This window comes from Taudactylus pleione, unplaced genomic scaffold (genome assembly GCF_031769625.1).
Source record: "Taudactylus pleione unplaced genomic scaffold, aTauple2 ptg000066l, whole genome shotgun sequence".
NCBI classification, from domain to species: domain Eukaryota; kingdom Metazoa; phylum Chordata; class Amphibia; order Anura; family Myobatrachidae; genus Taudactylus; species Taudactylus pleione.
The window spans coordinates 17,363,747-17,379,930 of record NW_028284468.1 but is presented as its reverse complement, the minus strand read 5'-3'; the positions used below and the strand labels follow the sequence as shown (position 1 = coordinate 17,379,930).

Sequence of the window (16,184 nt, the reverse complement as noted above, 5' to 3'; positions counted from 1 at the left end):
TGTCACTGTGACACAGACTGCACCACGTGTGTAGTGCTGACCGGACGGAGTTCGGTCAGCACTACACAAGTGACAAACACACAGCCGCCGGCTTCGGCAGCTGTGTGTTTGTTGTGATCAGCAGCCAATGAGAGTCTGACAGACTCTCATCGGCTGCTGCTCCCACTGCCAGAGCCGGACATGTTCCGGCTCCCGCAGTGGGTAATGGGAGTGACGCGTCACTCCCATGACGCGTCACTCCCATAATGCAAAGCGGCGGACGGAGGAGCTGATCTCGGCGGCGGGAGCGGGTGTCAGGTAAGTGTTTTTTTTTTTTTTTATATTATGTGTGTCTACTGCGGGGGGTCTGGCACTATAAGGAGGAGACCACTACTGGGGGCACAACAATGGGGGGGACTACTACTACTGGGGGCGCTACAAGGGGGGGGGACTACTACTACTGGGGGCACTACAAGGGGGGGGACTACCACTACTGGGGGCACTACAAGGGGAGGGGACTACTACTACTGGGGGCACTACTACTACTTGGGGCACTACAAGGGGGGACTACTACTGGGGGCACAACAAGGGGGGGACTACTACTAGGGGCACTACAAGGGGACTACTAGGGGTATTGCATAGGGGGGAGGGGACTACTACTAGGGGCACTACATAGGGGGGAGGGGATTACCACTGGGGGCATTGCATCGAGGGACCACTGCTGGGGGCTCTATATAAAGGGCAATAGTGGGGGTACTGCATAGGGGGAAGACTACAACTGGGGCCACTATTTAAGGGGCACTGCATAAGGGTTACCACTACTGGGGGCACTATATAAGGGGCTTACTACTGTGGGCACAAGGGGCACTGCATAGGGGGGATCACTACTGGGGGCACTACTCGAGGCCTGCATAAGGGTGTCCTCTCCTGAGGGGGGGGGCGCCGTAGCACGCACGTTCTTTCGGGCCCCCTGGCTACACGCTACTCCACTGCCATGGCCGCCTGCATGCATTTGCCCCCCAGGCTAAAAGTTGCCAGCCAGCCCCTGCTGATATTCATCAGAGAGAAACTTATTCAAATTATTCCTCCTCCTTTCTATTTTCAGAAGATTTCTGTGCCTTGCTCTGCAAAAATGAACACTAAGGATATAGATGAGGAAGACCATCCTTTGAAGACCAGCGAAGTGAAAGCACTAGAAAACAATGACAAGAGTGCAGAAAAAGTTGTGTGCATCAAAAAGCAGAGTGGACTGTCACGATTGTCTAGGGTTCGCACTGCAGCCTTTTTTGGTGCCTTGTTTCTTTGTCTCACAGCAGTGTTTGCTTTTTCATTTATTATTCCTTGCCCTGTGAGACCATTTTCTCAGAGAACTTGGAGAATACAGTATGACAATGCAGGTGAGTCAAGGCAGGTTGCAAATAGACACCCATGCACACTTCCCTAATCCCTCCAGACACCAGTATTGTTTATTTTCAGTACATTCTAAATAAGACTGTAGAGTCCACCACAGTTGTTTCCCCTAGTCACATAAGAGAACATACTTGTATGTGTGTGACCAGCCATGTCACATTAAGAGAAGGTACATCCCACTGTCATAAATGAATATATCAGTGTTTGTGCATTATTGGGCTCGGAAATGTAACTGGAATAACTGAACAGTGTGTACTTGATTAAATGTTTCCTGTCTACAATAAGCTGCCTAGAGTAGAGATCCTTAATCTCTCACCACAGAAGCCGACTTACATTATTATTTGTTAGATTAATAAATTAATTTGGTAGACCTGGCCAGTGCTGTCACAGCAAACCTGAAAGGCAATAGTGAACATGCTTTGCTTTACTATGTGAGCTTTTTGTCCTCTTTCTGCAGCTTTTGGGGCTCACTCTGAGTCTAACGTAAATTAGCTGTCGTTGCGGACCGCAGCAGAAGACAGATTTCTTCCTTAATGCTAATGCAAGAATTCATATGTGGGGGTCCATGTGGCTGCAGGTCATTATAGTGTCGGCACTTGCAACAGCCCCGTGCTAGGTACAAGAGATTTGTCAGAAACAGAGGACCTCATTCAGAGTCGGTCGCAAGCGCCGATGCGCTTGTAACCGACTCGATGGTTAGTCCTGCACTCTCTCGCTCCGGAGCTCGTTACCAAAGGGGCAGCTGTTGATGTTGATCGACAGCTAGCCCCGTTTGGTAGGCGGGCCGGGGGGGTGGTTTCCAAAACGGAGGCGTTCCTTAACGAACACCTACCGTTTTGTGGGCGGCCGCACTGACATCATCAGTGATGTCAGTGGGGAGCTTCCTGCTCCATCAGAGCAGAAAGCTCCCTGGGGCTTATGAGTGCCCAGACCCAACCTTAGGGTCTGGTCGTAAGCCCGATGGTCGCGATGGTGATCACCATCGCGACCATCAACCTGGTCGGTCGTTAAGCCGTGGGTGGTAACAGTTTAACTAACGACCAGGAGGCCGCACTTCAAAAATGAAGCGGCCGCCCTCTTTCAGAGAGAGCGATCGCTTCTTGCGACCGCCTCTGAATGAGGGCCAGAGGGCCTGATTCAGAGCCGCTCGTAAGCGGCCGCTCATTAGCTCTGAGCGATGTTCGCACAACTGTGCATGCGTATGGGCTGTAATGCGCATACGCAAACCAGTCATTGCGGTCAGAAATCGTGTGCTCGCAAAACAGCGAGGGGCTGCTAATATGATTGACAGAATGTACCGTTTGTGGGTGGTAACAGGGGAAGGTGCTTGAAAACGAGGTAGTGGAGATCAGAACGCAGGCGTGCCTAACGGTTAAAAGGGCGTTTAATGGGAGTGCATAATTAGTAAAGGAGCGTCATCGACCACGTCACTTGGTTGTCTTTTAGCATGAACTGCTCGCAGTGATAGCGATAAGAAAAACCTACCACAAGCACTGCGAGCAGTTCAGATGCCTTTTGATGTACCCGATTAATCTAATAAATACCGGAAATGACGTGTGATGCGAACGGCAAAGGGGCGTCTTTACAAAATAGCATTTTTTGTTCGCTCGCTCAGACATAGAGGCGTCAACAAACCGCAAAGAGCGAGCGCTCAATTTAAATAGCTGGCCCCTTTTTTGGAACGACCGTTCGCAAATAACGTCCGGCTCTGAATGAGGCCCAGAGTCCCTTTCCCATACAGAGGCGTTCCCACAAGTTGGTGGTTCTGTGCACTATCATTGTCGTCACCCCGTTGCTACCCTAAAATGCCCAATTTCACAGAGACAGATCTGGCCAAGTTCGGTCCGATTCAAAATAGTAAGGACATACACAAAAATGCATAAATCCGTAACTGTGCATGCGCTGTATACAAAAGCTCACCATGAACAGAGATCTGTCAGCACAGGAGGTGTAATGGTTAGCATTACTGCCTCACAGCACTGAGGTTGTGGGTTTTTTCCCATTACGGCTCTAGCTGTACATTCTCCCTGTGCTTGCGTGGGTTTCCTTCAGATAGTCTCGTTATCTCCAGAGTACCTGGTAGGTTAATTGGCTCCCAACAAAAATTAACCCTAGTGTGTATGTATGTGAGCATGTGATAGGGAATATAGATTGTAAGCTCCACTGGGACAGGGACTGATGTGAATGGCCAAATATTCTCTGTAGAGCACTGCGGAATATGTGTGCGCTATATAAATAACTGGTAAGAAATAAATAACTCTGTCCAGCGCAGAATCAGGCCCTTTATGGGCACATGTAAGATATGTGGGATGTGTCCTGTTTGTAATGAAGGCAGGGGTTAATGACCGTAATCTTAACCATCATGTTTTTTAGTTTAACTGATATTTAATTGTGTCTAATAGAGGATGGTGCTGTCAGCTCTCTGGTGCTTGAGTCTGCAAACTATTTTATAACCTTAGATACAAACAATAGTCAAAACGACCCGCGCACCAGGACTGCAGCCCAGGCCACGCTCAGGAGCAGCACTCCTCCAAATATACAAACAGAAAGTGCTGTCCACGAAGTTGAAATTTACACACGTCCTCTCTTATTCTGGCGTTGAAGATATGATACCCTCAATAAGGAGAAAGATGTAACGTGGTTATGCTTCAAAATATAATTTCTACTTCAGGGTCCATAGGGGTCCACAGGGTGACCTTGGGGTATAGCTGGATCCTGGATCCTCGGGCACCACGGAGTTAAAGCTTTCAGCTGCTCCCAGGATGCACTTGGGTCCAACCTCCCCTATAACCCGAGCCACAGGCACCTCAGTTTAAGATGGTGCCCGGCCGGAGTCAGGTCACCCTGCGGGGGGGAGCTGCAGGAGCAGCAACCTAAAGCTTTTTATTTTTTAACTTAGTTTAATTTTTTTTACTATAGTTTTTTTCTCCAGAGCGGCAGCGATGGGCTGTCTGTACAGACGCCCACGCTGCCGCTCCTTCTCCCTGCTGGCGCCGCGACGCCAGCACTGAACTGGGGATCGCGGCGGGGGAAGCCAGAGTCTGTACTAGCCGGACTCTGGCTTCCCCCGGGACTGCTGTCGGAAGACGCCGGGGAGATTAAGGTAAGCCGCGCACCGCTGATTAGCGCGGTGCGCGGGTTCCTTGTAAATGCAGTCCCATGCCCCAGGTCTAGAGGACAGACCGGGGGCGCTAGCGGTGGCGGCGGCAAGCGGGATGCTGGCAACCCGGGGGTTAATATGCTAGCCAGGGGAGGAAGCCTTCCCTGTCTAGCGGCTCCTCCCCTCAGCTCAGCGCGCCTTTCAGCTCGTAGTCTGGCGTCGCTGAGCTGCAGCTACTCGGCCACTCCTCCTCTGAGGTCTCCAGCGGCCATTTTCTTCAAGTGGCAGCGCAGATCTTCAGGGAGCACGCGGACCGGTCCCCCTGTGTACCTCTCCCCCAACAAGGACAGTGTACACAGCACTATAGCCCTCCCAGACACTGAATCTGGGAGGTTGATTGTAGTGGAAAGGTGCAGTGAGTATATCTTCCTGCATGGTATGTGAATTTTGCTAGTGCTGCCTGTCTGTGTCTTTTTTCTACTTACTGTCAGCCTATACCTATCCCTTTCCTTCTCCTACAAGCCCTACAGGTGTGCGGGGGAAGGGTGTTTCTACAGACCTCGCCTATATAAATCACGTATTTGTGAGGTCCGTCACATACAGTTGTGTGCTACACAGTACCATATTGTGGGCTGTTGTTCAGCACACTGGTGAGTGCGCACGTTTTCTTCCTAAGTCATGTCTGAGGAGGAGATTGAGCACTCCGGGGCTCCGGTATTGTTCTCCTGCAGGCGCTGTTCTGCAGGAGTGGATAGGGAGGATTTGTCACAGGACGGCCTGTGCGGACGGTGCCAGGCGCTCCCTGGTATGTCTAAACCTCCCATGTCGCAGGAGCCACCATGGGCGATGTTTTCCCAGGTGCTGGTGTCCATCGCGGGCCGTCTGTCGGTTCCGACTGCCGCCCCTACTAGGGCGTTGCCCCTGCCTGCCATCCCCCATACCCCGGGTGTCCCACAATTATTGCAGACTCCCCTGGGGTCTCAGCCTGTTGGTCCCTATGCGGGGTTGCCAATGTATATTCAGTCCACCCCTGTGGCACAGCAGGCTGTGGTGCCGTTTCAGGCTCCTGTGGCAGCTCCTCCACCCTGGGTGGATGCGCTTTCCCACACTGTCCAAGATTTGGCGGCAGCATCTTCGGCTTTTCAGTCGATGTTGCGCAGTGACGTGCCCTCCAGGGCGTCTAAACGCTCAGTCATGGCGCAGGCTGCGCATCTTTCGGATTCTGAGGGGTCCTCGGATGATGGTGAGGTGCAGGATGCCTCAGTCCAGGAGGTAGACACTAAGTCTTCCATCAATGTGCGGGCTCTGGTTAAGGCGGTGCGGGCCATTCTTCTGATTGAGAATGAGGCACCCGCTCCCAAGTCGAGGTATCCTAGTTTTAAAAAAGCTAAGGTTACTTCTGCAGCGTTCCCCTTGTCTGATCAGTTGACTGATCACATGGCGGTGGCCTGGCAGACACCCAGTAAGCGTTTCCTGCCACAGAAACGCTTGGCGTCCAATTATCCATTCCCGGAAGCGCATTGTAAGAAATGGGAAACTCCGCCTGCAGTCGATTCCCATGTAACATGCCTCTTCAGGAGTGCTACTTTGCCATTGCCGTCTATATCCTCGCTGAAGGATCCTACGGACAGGAAGGTGGAGACTTGTCTAAAGTCTATTTATTCTCTCTCAGGGGCTGTAGCCCGGCCATCTCCTGGGTGGCCAAGGCCATTGAGGGGTGGGCCAACGCCTTGGAGGACACGTTTACGGATGAAGCTCCGGATGTCCAGAGGGCGTTGTTAGGACAGATGAGAGATGCCGCCTCCTACATTGGAGAAGCATCGTTGGATGCTAGCCTGTTGACCTCTAGGGTTTCGGCGGCAGCAGTGTCTGCTCGTAGATCCTTGTAATTGCGGTCTTGGAGAGCAGACGCGGATTCAAAGAAAGGCTTGGAGGCCTTACCTTTTAATGGAGAATTACTATTTGGTCCGGACCTGGACAAAATAGTAGATACCCTGGCAAAATCCAAGTCAGCCTTCCTCCCTTCAGCTACTACACCTGCTAAGGTCCGGAGCTCGGCCTTTCGTTCCTTTCGGGTTCAGGGCAAGGCAAAGGGTCAGTCCTTCCCGAGGCAGTCCGCACCCAAGACCGCTTCAAAGCCAAAGAAGCAAGCCTGGAGTGCTAGGCGCCCTTCTTCCAAGCAAGAAGATAAGCCTTCTGCGTGATGGGACGGGCCTCCCTCTGGGGGACCCCAGAGTGGGAGGCCGACTTCTTCAATTCGCCCAGTGCTGGCACAATACCACCTCGGATGCCTGGGTGCGAGAAGTGGTCTCCCAGGGGTACGCCCTGTCTTTTCGGCACAGGCCGCCTGGCCAGTTTTTTTGCACAAGTCCTTCTCAGGACAAAACCAAGGCCTTGCAGGTTCAGGAAGCCATAGAGGCATTGCTGACGGCGGGGGTCATTATACCCGTGCCACAGTCTCAACGTGGGATGGGGTATTACTCTACGCTGTTTCTGGTGCAGAAACCCAATGGCTCTCATCGCCCCATGCTCAATTTGAAGTCCCTGAACAGGTTTCTCAGGGTTCCCAAATTCAGGATGGAAACTTTGCGTTCCATCATTCTGGCGATGGAACCAGGGGACTATATGGTCTCCCTGGATATCCAGGACACCTACCTCCATGTGCCTATAGCAACATCACACCAACGGTTTCTGCGGTTTGCTATTCTCCACAACCACTACCAATTCAGGGCTCTACCCTTTGGTCTCTCCACGGCACCAAGGGTATTTACCAAGGTGATGGCGGCTCATCTTCGGAGCCAGGGAATACGGTTGCTACCGTATCTAGACGACCTCCTCTTGCTGGCAAGCTCCCCGGAGGTATTGATCCAGCATCTCCACCTGACGGTCACTTGTCTACAGGCGCACGGCTGGTTGATCAACTCGAAGAAGTCCTCCCTCATCCCATCACAGCGGATGGTTCATTTGGGGGCCCTGCTGGACTCTCGTCAGCAACGGATTTTTCTGACTCCAGAGAAGGTCTCCTCCTTACAGCTGCGGATTCACAGTTGTCTGAGCAGTGGCAGAGTGTCGGTGCACTCAGCGATGAGAGTTTTGGGGTCCATGGTGTCGGCATTCGACATGGTGGAGTTTGCCCAGTTCCATTCCAGGCCCCTGCAGGGGCTGATTCTATCGGAATGGAACGGATTGCCACACAGGATCCACTCTCACATGCTGGTGTTGTCCTCGGAAGTGCGTCTGTCCCTAGCCTGGTGGCTGCAGACGGCTCATCTACTAGAGGGGCGCCCCTTTTGGATCCCGGAATGGGTTCTGCTCACGACAGATGCCAGTCTCCGGGGTTGGGGGGCGGTGACAGGCTCCTTGTCACTTCAGGGTCGTTGGTCGGCGGAGGAAGCGATTCTTCCCATCAACATCCTGGAACTGCAGGCAGTATACAGAGCCCTGCAGTTGTCCGGCACCGCTCTTCACGGAAGGGCCGTTCAGGTGCAGTCAGACAACGCCACCACGGTGGCGTACATCAATCACCAGGGAGGGACTCGCAGTCGAGCTGCGATGTTGGAGGTGTCCCGCGTCCTGGCTTGGGCGGAGCGCTATCTTCCAGCTCTCGGCAGTTTTCATCCCAGGAGTCCTCAATTGGGAGGCAGACTTCCTAAGCCGTTACGATGTGCATCCCGGGGAATGGTCGCTTCATCCAGAGGTATTCCAACTACTCATGGACAAGTGGGGGCTGCCAGAGCTGGACCTGATGGCGTCCCGTCACAATCACAAGCTGCCTGTGTACGGGTCAAGGACAAGGGACGCAGGCGCAAGTCTGATAGACGCGCTGTCGGTGAAATGGCTGTTTCAACTGGCTTACTTGTTCCCTCCGATATCTCTGCTGCCTCGGGTCTTGCGCAAGTTCAAACAGGACGGAGGCACACTGATCCTGGTGGCCCCAGCGTGGCCCAGAAGGCCGTGGTACTCCGATCTGCGGAGCCTGTCCATCAACGCTCCGTACCTCCTACCTCAACGGCGGGACCTGTTGTCTCAGGGGCCCTGTCTTCACCCGGATCTGGGTCGACTATCTTTGACGGCGTGGCTCTTGAGACAGCCGTCCTGAGGTATCGGGGCTTTTCTAGCTCCGTTATTACCACCATGCTGAGGATCGCTATGCCGGACGTACACACCTTTTTCCAGGGAGTTTTGAGAATCCAGCCTCCCTTTGTGCCACCTGTGGCCCCGTGGGATTTGGCGGTGGTTCTTCGGGCCTTACAGGGTCCGCCTTTTGAGCCCTTGAAGTCAGTGGAGCTCAAGTGGCTAACTTTTAAAACTGTTTTCCTCTTGGCAATTGCTTCTGCCAGGAGGGTTTCAGATTTGGGGGCGCTTTCTTGTCGTCCCCCTTTTTTCTGATTTTTCATCAGGACAGAGCAGTGCTTCGCACTCGTCCTGAGTTCCTGCCTAAGGTGGTTTCCAGGTTCCACATTAATCAGGAAATTGTTGTACCAGCCTTTCAGTCGCCTGATCTTTCGGCTGGGGAGGCTTCCTTAGACGTTGTCCGTGCACTCCAGGTTTATGTGGACCGGACTAGTTCTGTGAGGAAGTCGGATTCTTTGTTTATCCTCTTTGGTTTTCACAAGAGGGGTTGGCCTGCCAACAAACAGACTCTAGCCCGTTGGCTTCGTTCTGTTATTATTGAGGCTTATATGCAGGAGGGTTTACCTGTTCTAGCCTCTGTTAAGGCTCATTCCACTCGGTCTGTGGGCCCTTCTTGGGCTGCTAGCCGTGGCGCCTCTGCTGTTCAGCTCTGTAAGGCGGCCACCTGGTCTTCCATTCAGACCTTTTTGAGGTTCTATGCGTTTGACACCTTTGCCTCTCAGGATGCATCCTTTGGGCGCCGGGTTCTCCTATCAGCACAGGAGCGTCCGCGCCCTTAATTGGACTGCTTTGGGACATCCCCAAGGTCACCCTGTGGACCCCTATGGACCCTGAAGTAGAAAACAAGAGATATGGTAAGAACTTACCTTTGTTATCTCTGTTTCTACGAAGTCCATAGGGTCCACAGGGCACCTGCCCTGACGGACGCACCTGGCTTCATATGGGCTCTGTGACTGGTCACCGGTTTTCCGTCTCCCATTTCTGTGAGTATGGTTCTTGTGTGTTCCAGTCTTCCTTCTCTCTGTTTCGTCTCCTCCGGCCTGGGCTGCTTACCAACTGAGGTGCCTGTGGCTCGGGGGCGGGGTATAGGGGAGGTTGGACCCAAGTGCATCCTGGAGCAGCTGAAAGCTTTAACTCCGTGGTGCCCGAGGATCCAGGATCCAGCTATACCCCAAGGTCACCCTGTGGACCCTATGGACTTCGTAGAAACAGAGATAACAAAGGTAAGTTCTTACCATATCTCTTGTTATTCTAGAATTTCTGACAGTAGCTTTTCTGATCACTCACCAAAACTAGGTGTGATGCATTCCTGTTAAGGGATTGTTACGGTTGCCAGTGACCACTCCTTGTAAGCTGTCTAGAAGTTAAGTCTACGAGGTCTTCCACCACTAACAACCGCCTGTTGTTCCCTTAGAGATAATTTGCTCACCGGTACTTAGGCAGCCGCCTGGACTTACAGCTCAGAGTAGTAGCAGCTTACGGGAGTGTCAACTGGTATCCTGAGGTAATAGGAAATAGTCTTGTACAATGAGAGAGGTTTATACAGATGGAGAGGTGCGGCTTGGGAGCCGATGGTGTGGTATGTAAATGGTCTGGCAAAGGTGCCGATGGTGCGGCAATAGCCGTTGGTATAAAGTCAATAATTATGCTGTGGCTTTGGAAGCCGATGGTGCGGCAAATGTGCCGATGGTATGGCAATAGCCGTAAGTAGACAGTCAGATGGTAATGCTGTGGCGTTGAGAGCCGCAGCAAATGTGCAGATGATGCGACAAATGTGCCGATGGTGCGGCTTGTGTGCTGATGGAGCGGCAATAGCCGTTAGTAGATAGTTCAAGGTAACACTGCGGCTTGGAGAGCCGATGGCAGCACGGAGGTATATGTACGGCGTGACAGCCGTAGTAGAGGCTGGAGAACTGAGAACAGCACAGAAGCTGTTGGTGCGGCAAATGTGCCGAAGGTGCATCAAGAGCTGATGGTAGGAGAGTAAGTAGTAGGTGCTGCGGCTTGGAGAGCAGATGGCAGCACGGTGGTGTGGATGCGGCTCGGAAGCCGTAGAAGAAGCTGGCGAGCCGGAGATAGCACGGAAGCCACTTCGGGAAGGTCCAAATCTGTACTATGAGGAGGAACAGAACGCTGACCATGCAGCCAAGCCGATGGGACTCACAGATACACTATAGTTGGCGAGGCGGAAAAAGTCCAGTGTGTACAAATAGAAGGAAGCACCAATCATGCAGCACTGTGAATGACACGTCACTTCTTGAGGCATGCCGATTGCCTAGTGACAGGAGAAACTGGAGTAACCCTGTCCTGACTGGGTAAACTGCTCGAAGGAGACAAGTCGTGACTGCGACTTGTAACAGGGATCTTTAAATCCTCCCACACTTGTATTCATTAATTGGTCATGAATCAATGCTTGTTTCCTTCTGGGAATAGACTCACCTGGCACCAGGTATAGATGTTCCCCAAAAGGTTTCTTTGTACCCACGGATACACTTATTTTGATTTCATATAGGCAATAAAAACCATCACTGGAACAGCGTACTTACCATAAAAATGTATTTGCTTTAATACTGTGTGAGTGTGTGTCTTTATGCGTGTATAGGTAGGTGTGTGTGTATGTATGTATGTATATATATATATATATATATATATGTATGTATATATATATATATATATATATTACACCCAATTTTAAGTGACAAAATGCGCGCTGCCCCTATAGCGGCACCCCGCTAAAGCAATCTGCCCTGTGCCTTCCCCACCCATGGGACACAAAGCTTGTGGTTACCGTACACTCCCGAGTGAATAGATGCTACATCTATTCACAGTGAGGGGAAAGCTTGAGGAATTCCAGCACCTCCGTAAGTGTTGGGCACGCCCCCAAGTGTGACATATTGGTATTGTGTCATACTCCCTTTTCGGGAGCGCGCGCGCACAGAGACTCCCTGCCTGCGCCCTGCCCACTATCCCGATTGAGCATCTGTGGGATGTGCTGGAAAAACAAGTCAGAGTCATGGTGGCCTCACCTCATAAATTACAGGACTTAAAAGATATGCTGCTGCTAACGTCTTGGTGCCAGATACCACAGGACATCTTCAGAGGTCCTGTCTCCCAGTTCCCATGCCCCTCCAAGCTACTTGAGAGACTTGTATAAACCCGCCTCACACACTTTCTTAACTCACACAACTTATTGGACACACTTCAGTCCGACTTTCGTTCCTAACACTCCACAGAGACAGCACTGACTAAGGTAGTAAATGATCTTGTCACTGCCAAGGCTAAAGGCCATTGCTTACTCCTAATTCTTCTAGATCTCTCTGCTGCTTTTGACACTGTTGACCACTCTCTTCTCATACAAACACTGCAATCCATAGGTCTTAAGGACACAGCTCTTTCTTGGTTCTCTTCCAACCTATCTGATCGCTCTTTTACTGTTCGTTTTTCTGATTCTGCCTCCTCTTCGCTACCTCTATCAGTTGGAGTACCGCAAGGCTCTGTCTTAGGTCTTCTGCTATTCTCAATCTATACCACCTCTCTTGGTAAACTAATATGCTCTTTTGGATTTCAGTACCATCTGTATGCGGATGATACTCAAATCTACCTATCTTCCCCAGATTTATCACCATCTATATTGGTTCTTGTCACTGAATGTCTTTCTGCCATTTTATCTTGGATGTCATCTCTCCACCTGAAACTTAATATTTCTAAAACAGAATTAATTAGATTTCCACAGGCCAATATCAGTTACCAACCTGATCTCTCTATCACTGTTGATAACTCGACCATCCACCCTGCCCCACAAGCTCGCTTCCTTTGTGTCATCCTTGACTCTGAACTGTCCTTTGTTCCCCACATTCAATCTGTCTCAAAATCATGTTACATACATCTAAAAAACATTCAAAATTCGACCATATCTCACACAAGACACTGCAAAAACTCTAATCCATGTACTTATTATTTCCTGCATTGACTATTGCAATAGTCTCCTTACTGGTCTTCGCATCTGCGAGGCTTATCTTTGCGAAACGTTCATCGTCTGCTCCCCCGCTCTGTCAGTCCCTCCATTGGTTGCCGGTTTTCTACCATATTAAATTCAAAATAATTTCACTTACACATAAGGCTATTAACCAAACCACACCAACATACATCTCTTCACTCATCTCAAAATATCTCCCAACCCGACCTCTCCGCTCAGCACAAGATCTGCGTCTTACATCCCCATGCATTACTTTCTCCCATTCACGGTTACAGGACTTTCTTCGGGCTGCACCCACTCTATGGAATGCCCTACCTCGCACAATAAGACTTTCCTCTAGTCTCCAATCCTTCAAGCGTTCCCTGAAAACTCACCTCTTCAGGCAAGCTTATCAGATTCCAGAACCTCCCACATAACATTCATAGCTTTCATATCTAATTACATCCCCTTTTACAGTCCACACACAATCTCACACATCGTCTTTCTCTCACATCCTCATGACATTTGGTCGACATTTCTGTGTGACAGGATCATGCAGCCAACCAACTGCATTCTGGCTGGACCCAAATGCAATATATGGCACCTATCCTTGTGTATCATTGCCTATTTACCTATAGATTGTAAGCTTGCGAGCAGGGCCTTCTTACCTATATATCTGTCTGTTATTACCCAGTTTTGTTCTATTAATGTTTACAATTGTAAAGTGCAACGGAATATGCTGCGCTATATAATAAACTGTTAATAAGTAAGTAAATGGTCTTGTGGAGCCCATGCCCCTGGAAAATGCTCTGCAAATGAATGTAATGTTGTTCACTTATTCACGTATTCTGGTAGTAGTCCTAATAAACAACAGAGTTGTACTTAAATGACGTTTATAACAAACATATTTGGTACCATTTGCTTCCACATAGCAGACTTGTTAGCACACTTCAGGAATATCCCGTATTACTCTACACCAGTGATTTTCAACCTTTTTCAACTCGAGGCACACTACACAAGATTTTAAAATTGCCAAGGCACACTATCCGCCGATGCGGTGTGCGCAGACTATGAAAAAACACACTACGTTGGTTCCCACAGGAACAAAACACACTACATTTCCCCACACAACAATAAAAAACACACTACATTGGCCCCCACAAGAATAAAACAATCCCATTGGCTGGACTCCACAGAAAAAAACCCTCACATTGCTCCCCACAAAAAAAAAACAACCATACCACATTGCGCCCCACAGAAATAAAACAACCATACCACATTGCGCCCCACAGAATTGCTCCCCACAGAAAACAACAGCCACGTTGCTCCCCACAGAAAAAGAAACCCATGGCTGGCCCCACATAAACTAAAAAAAAAACCAAAACACATTGTTCCCCACTAAATAGGCAAATACATGGCTGGATAACATGTGGCTGGTCCTCACTAAAAAAAAAAAAAACCTCGTCCTCTGGGCCCGCTACATCGATGATGTGATCTTCATTTGGCAAGGGAATGAAGAGTCACTTATATCATTTACCCAATACATTAATACCAACAACCACAACTTACAATTCACAACTAATTACAGTAAAAATAAAATTGAATTCTTAGACTTGAACATCTTTGTAGAAAATAATGATATTCACACTAGCATACATCATAAAAAAGTTGATGTCAATAGTTTTATCTTAGCCACAAGTAACCATAATCCCATCTGGCTAGACAGTATACCGACAAGCCAATTCAAAAGACTTAGGCGAAATTGCTCCAGACGAGAAGATTTCACAGTACAAAGTGAACAACTTAAATCACAACTCATAGAGAAGAGATATGACAAAAATAAAGTAGAATCAGCCTTCCAGACAGTATTGGAGAGTGACAGAGATTCTCTCCTAACATATAAATTAAAACTTGATACAAACGGAGACAAAGATATTTATTTTATCACTGAGTATAGCAACCAAGCTAAGCACATTAAAAAGCTAGTACTCAAACATTGGCCTATCCTATTAGGCGATGAGATTTTAAGCAAAGCCCTGCCACTGAAACCCAAAGTAATATTCCGTAAATCCTCTGACATTAAGATGCAGATTACCAATAACCATATACCACCTAAGAACACCAACTCCACAGGAAACACACTGACAAAGACTTGGCATCTAAAACAATTAGGGGGATCGAGAGGTTTTTTCTATTGTGGAAAATGCAAGGCATGTACCGTAACCAAACAAAGAAGTACCAAACCAAAATTAATTGTGAGATCAACAAGCAATAATGCAACGTGGAAAATTAGGGACAGTATAACATGCAACAGTAAAAGGGTTATATATTTATTACAATGTTCATGCAAGAAACAGTACATCGGAAGAACTATCCGTCCGCTAAAAACAAGACTACAGGAACACCTTTACAATATAACAAAGGGTAACGACAACCACCCCCTCTCAGCACATTTTAAAATATTTCATCAGTCAGACCCAGCAAGTCTGGAATTCTGTGCATTAAGGCTAGTTAGGCAGAACTGGCGGGGTGGGGATTTTATTAAACATCAACAAAGAGGAACTCAAAACCATGATTCAAATGGGAACCCTATACCCAAAGGGACTCAATCTAGATAATGAAATCAAGTCCATCGTATGTGACTAAATAAGTCAGTACAAACATGTAATCATCTTTTATGCGACCAATTATAGTCACTATTTGTATCCAAATACACAGGGACAATAACCAATTCACCTCTAATCTGTTATCAACATGATAAAGAACCTTATATTCAGGAACTGTAAGGTGGGTCTAATTTCGCTTATTAGGTACACATTGCCTTAGAACAAATAATGTCTAAGTGATATCCATCTGAAATTCTGACTATCAACACTAACATTGTTGTCCACCTAATTGAGGTTCATTCAAATTCTGATTATATATCACCATTAATAATGTTGCACACCAATAGCCCTGATGTTTCCAGTTTTATTTCTGTTTTTATTTAAATCCTTTTAGTTACGTTTGGGTTCTCATTTCTATTTTTTGCTCTTTATAATAAACACAGCCCCCCAGGTCCATTATAGAGAGTATCCATTAGCGGATTATAACCATATTATAAGTGCCATAATAATAAGGATACACGCTACATCATCAGTATAAACAATACAAAGCTAACCAGATACTGGCTTATAAAGTAGAATTCACATGTGCAGGATTTGGCACTTTATGTAATGATTTAGTAATTCACTATAATTAAAGAGATCAAGGCTGAATGGGAGACGCTGCTAACATATGCAAATTGGCAGTAGAACTAATCCAGGAACACCTAAGACTGACCTCCTGCCAACCAATTAGAAAGAGAGGCGTATCCGGAAGTTGTGTACTTAAACCGAGAACTCAGACACACCACCAATCCCGCCCAGAGGAAGACCCCACGTGGGTCGAAACGCATTGGCCACATCACCGTGAAAGAAGCAAGGAACTGGACACCAGAAGGACATCACACGTGAGCAGACAGCGCTGAACAGACATCATTTCCAGCAGCTGACTCCGCCGAGAGATACTGGAGAAGAGGAGGACGCGACTGCAACACGCCGGCAAGGGGAAGAGCGGACTCTGCGG

At 48.8% G+C, this 16,184-nt stretch overlaps 1 protein-coding gene across 5 annotated transcripts in view; it reads left to right on the top strand.

The window, feature by feature from the left end:
- Positions 1 to 16,184, top strand: part of FAM234A (family with sequence similarity 234 member A) — an 83,588-nt gene that overhangs the window by 8,828 nt on the left and 58,576 nt on the right. For all 5 annotated transcript variants that reach the window (XM_088466697.1, XM_088466696.1, XM_088466698.1 and 2 more), the window contains exon 2: positions 1,085 to 1,376. In XM_088466697.1, coding sequence (XP_088322823.1) covers positions 1,085 to 1,376 — 292 coding nt within the window. The remainder of the gene's footprint in view (positions 1 to 1,084; positions 1,377 to 16,184) is intronic.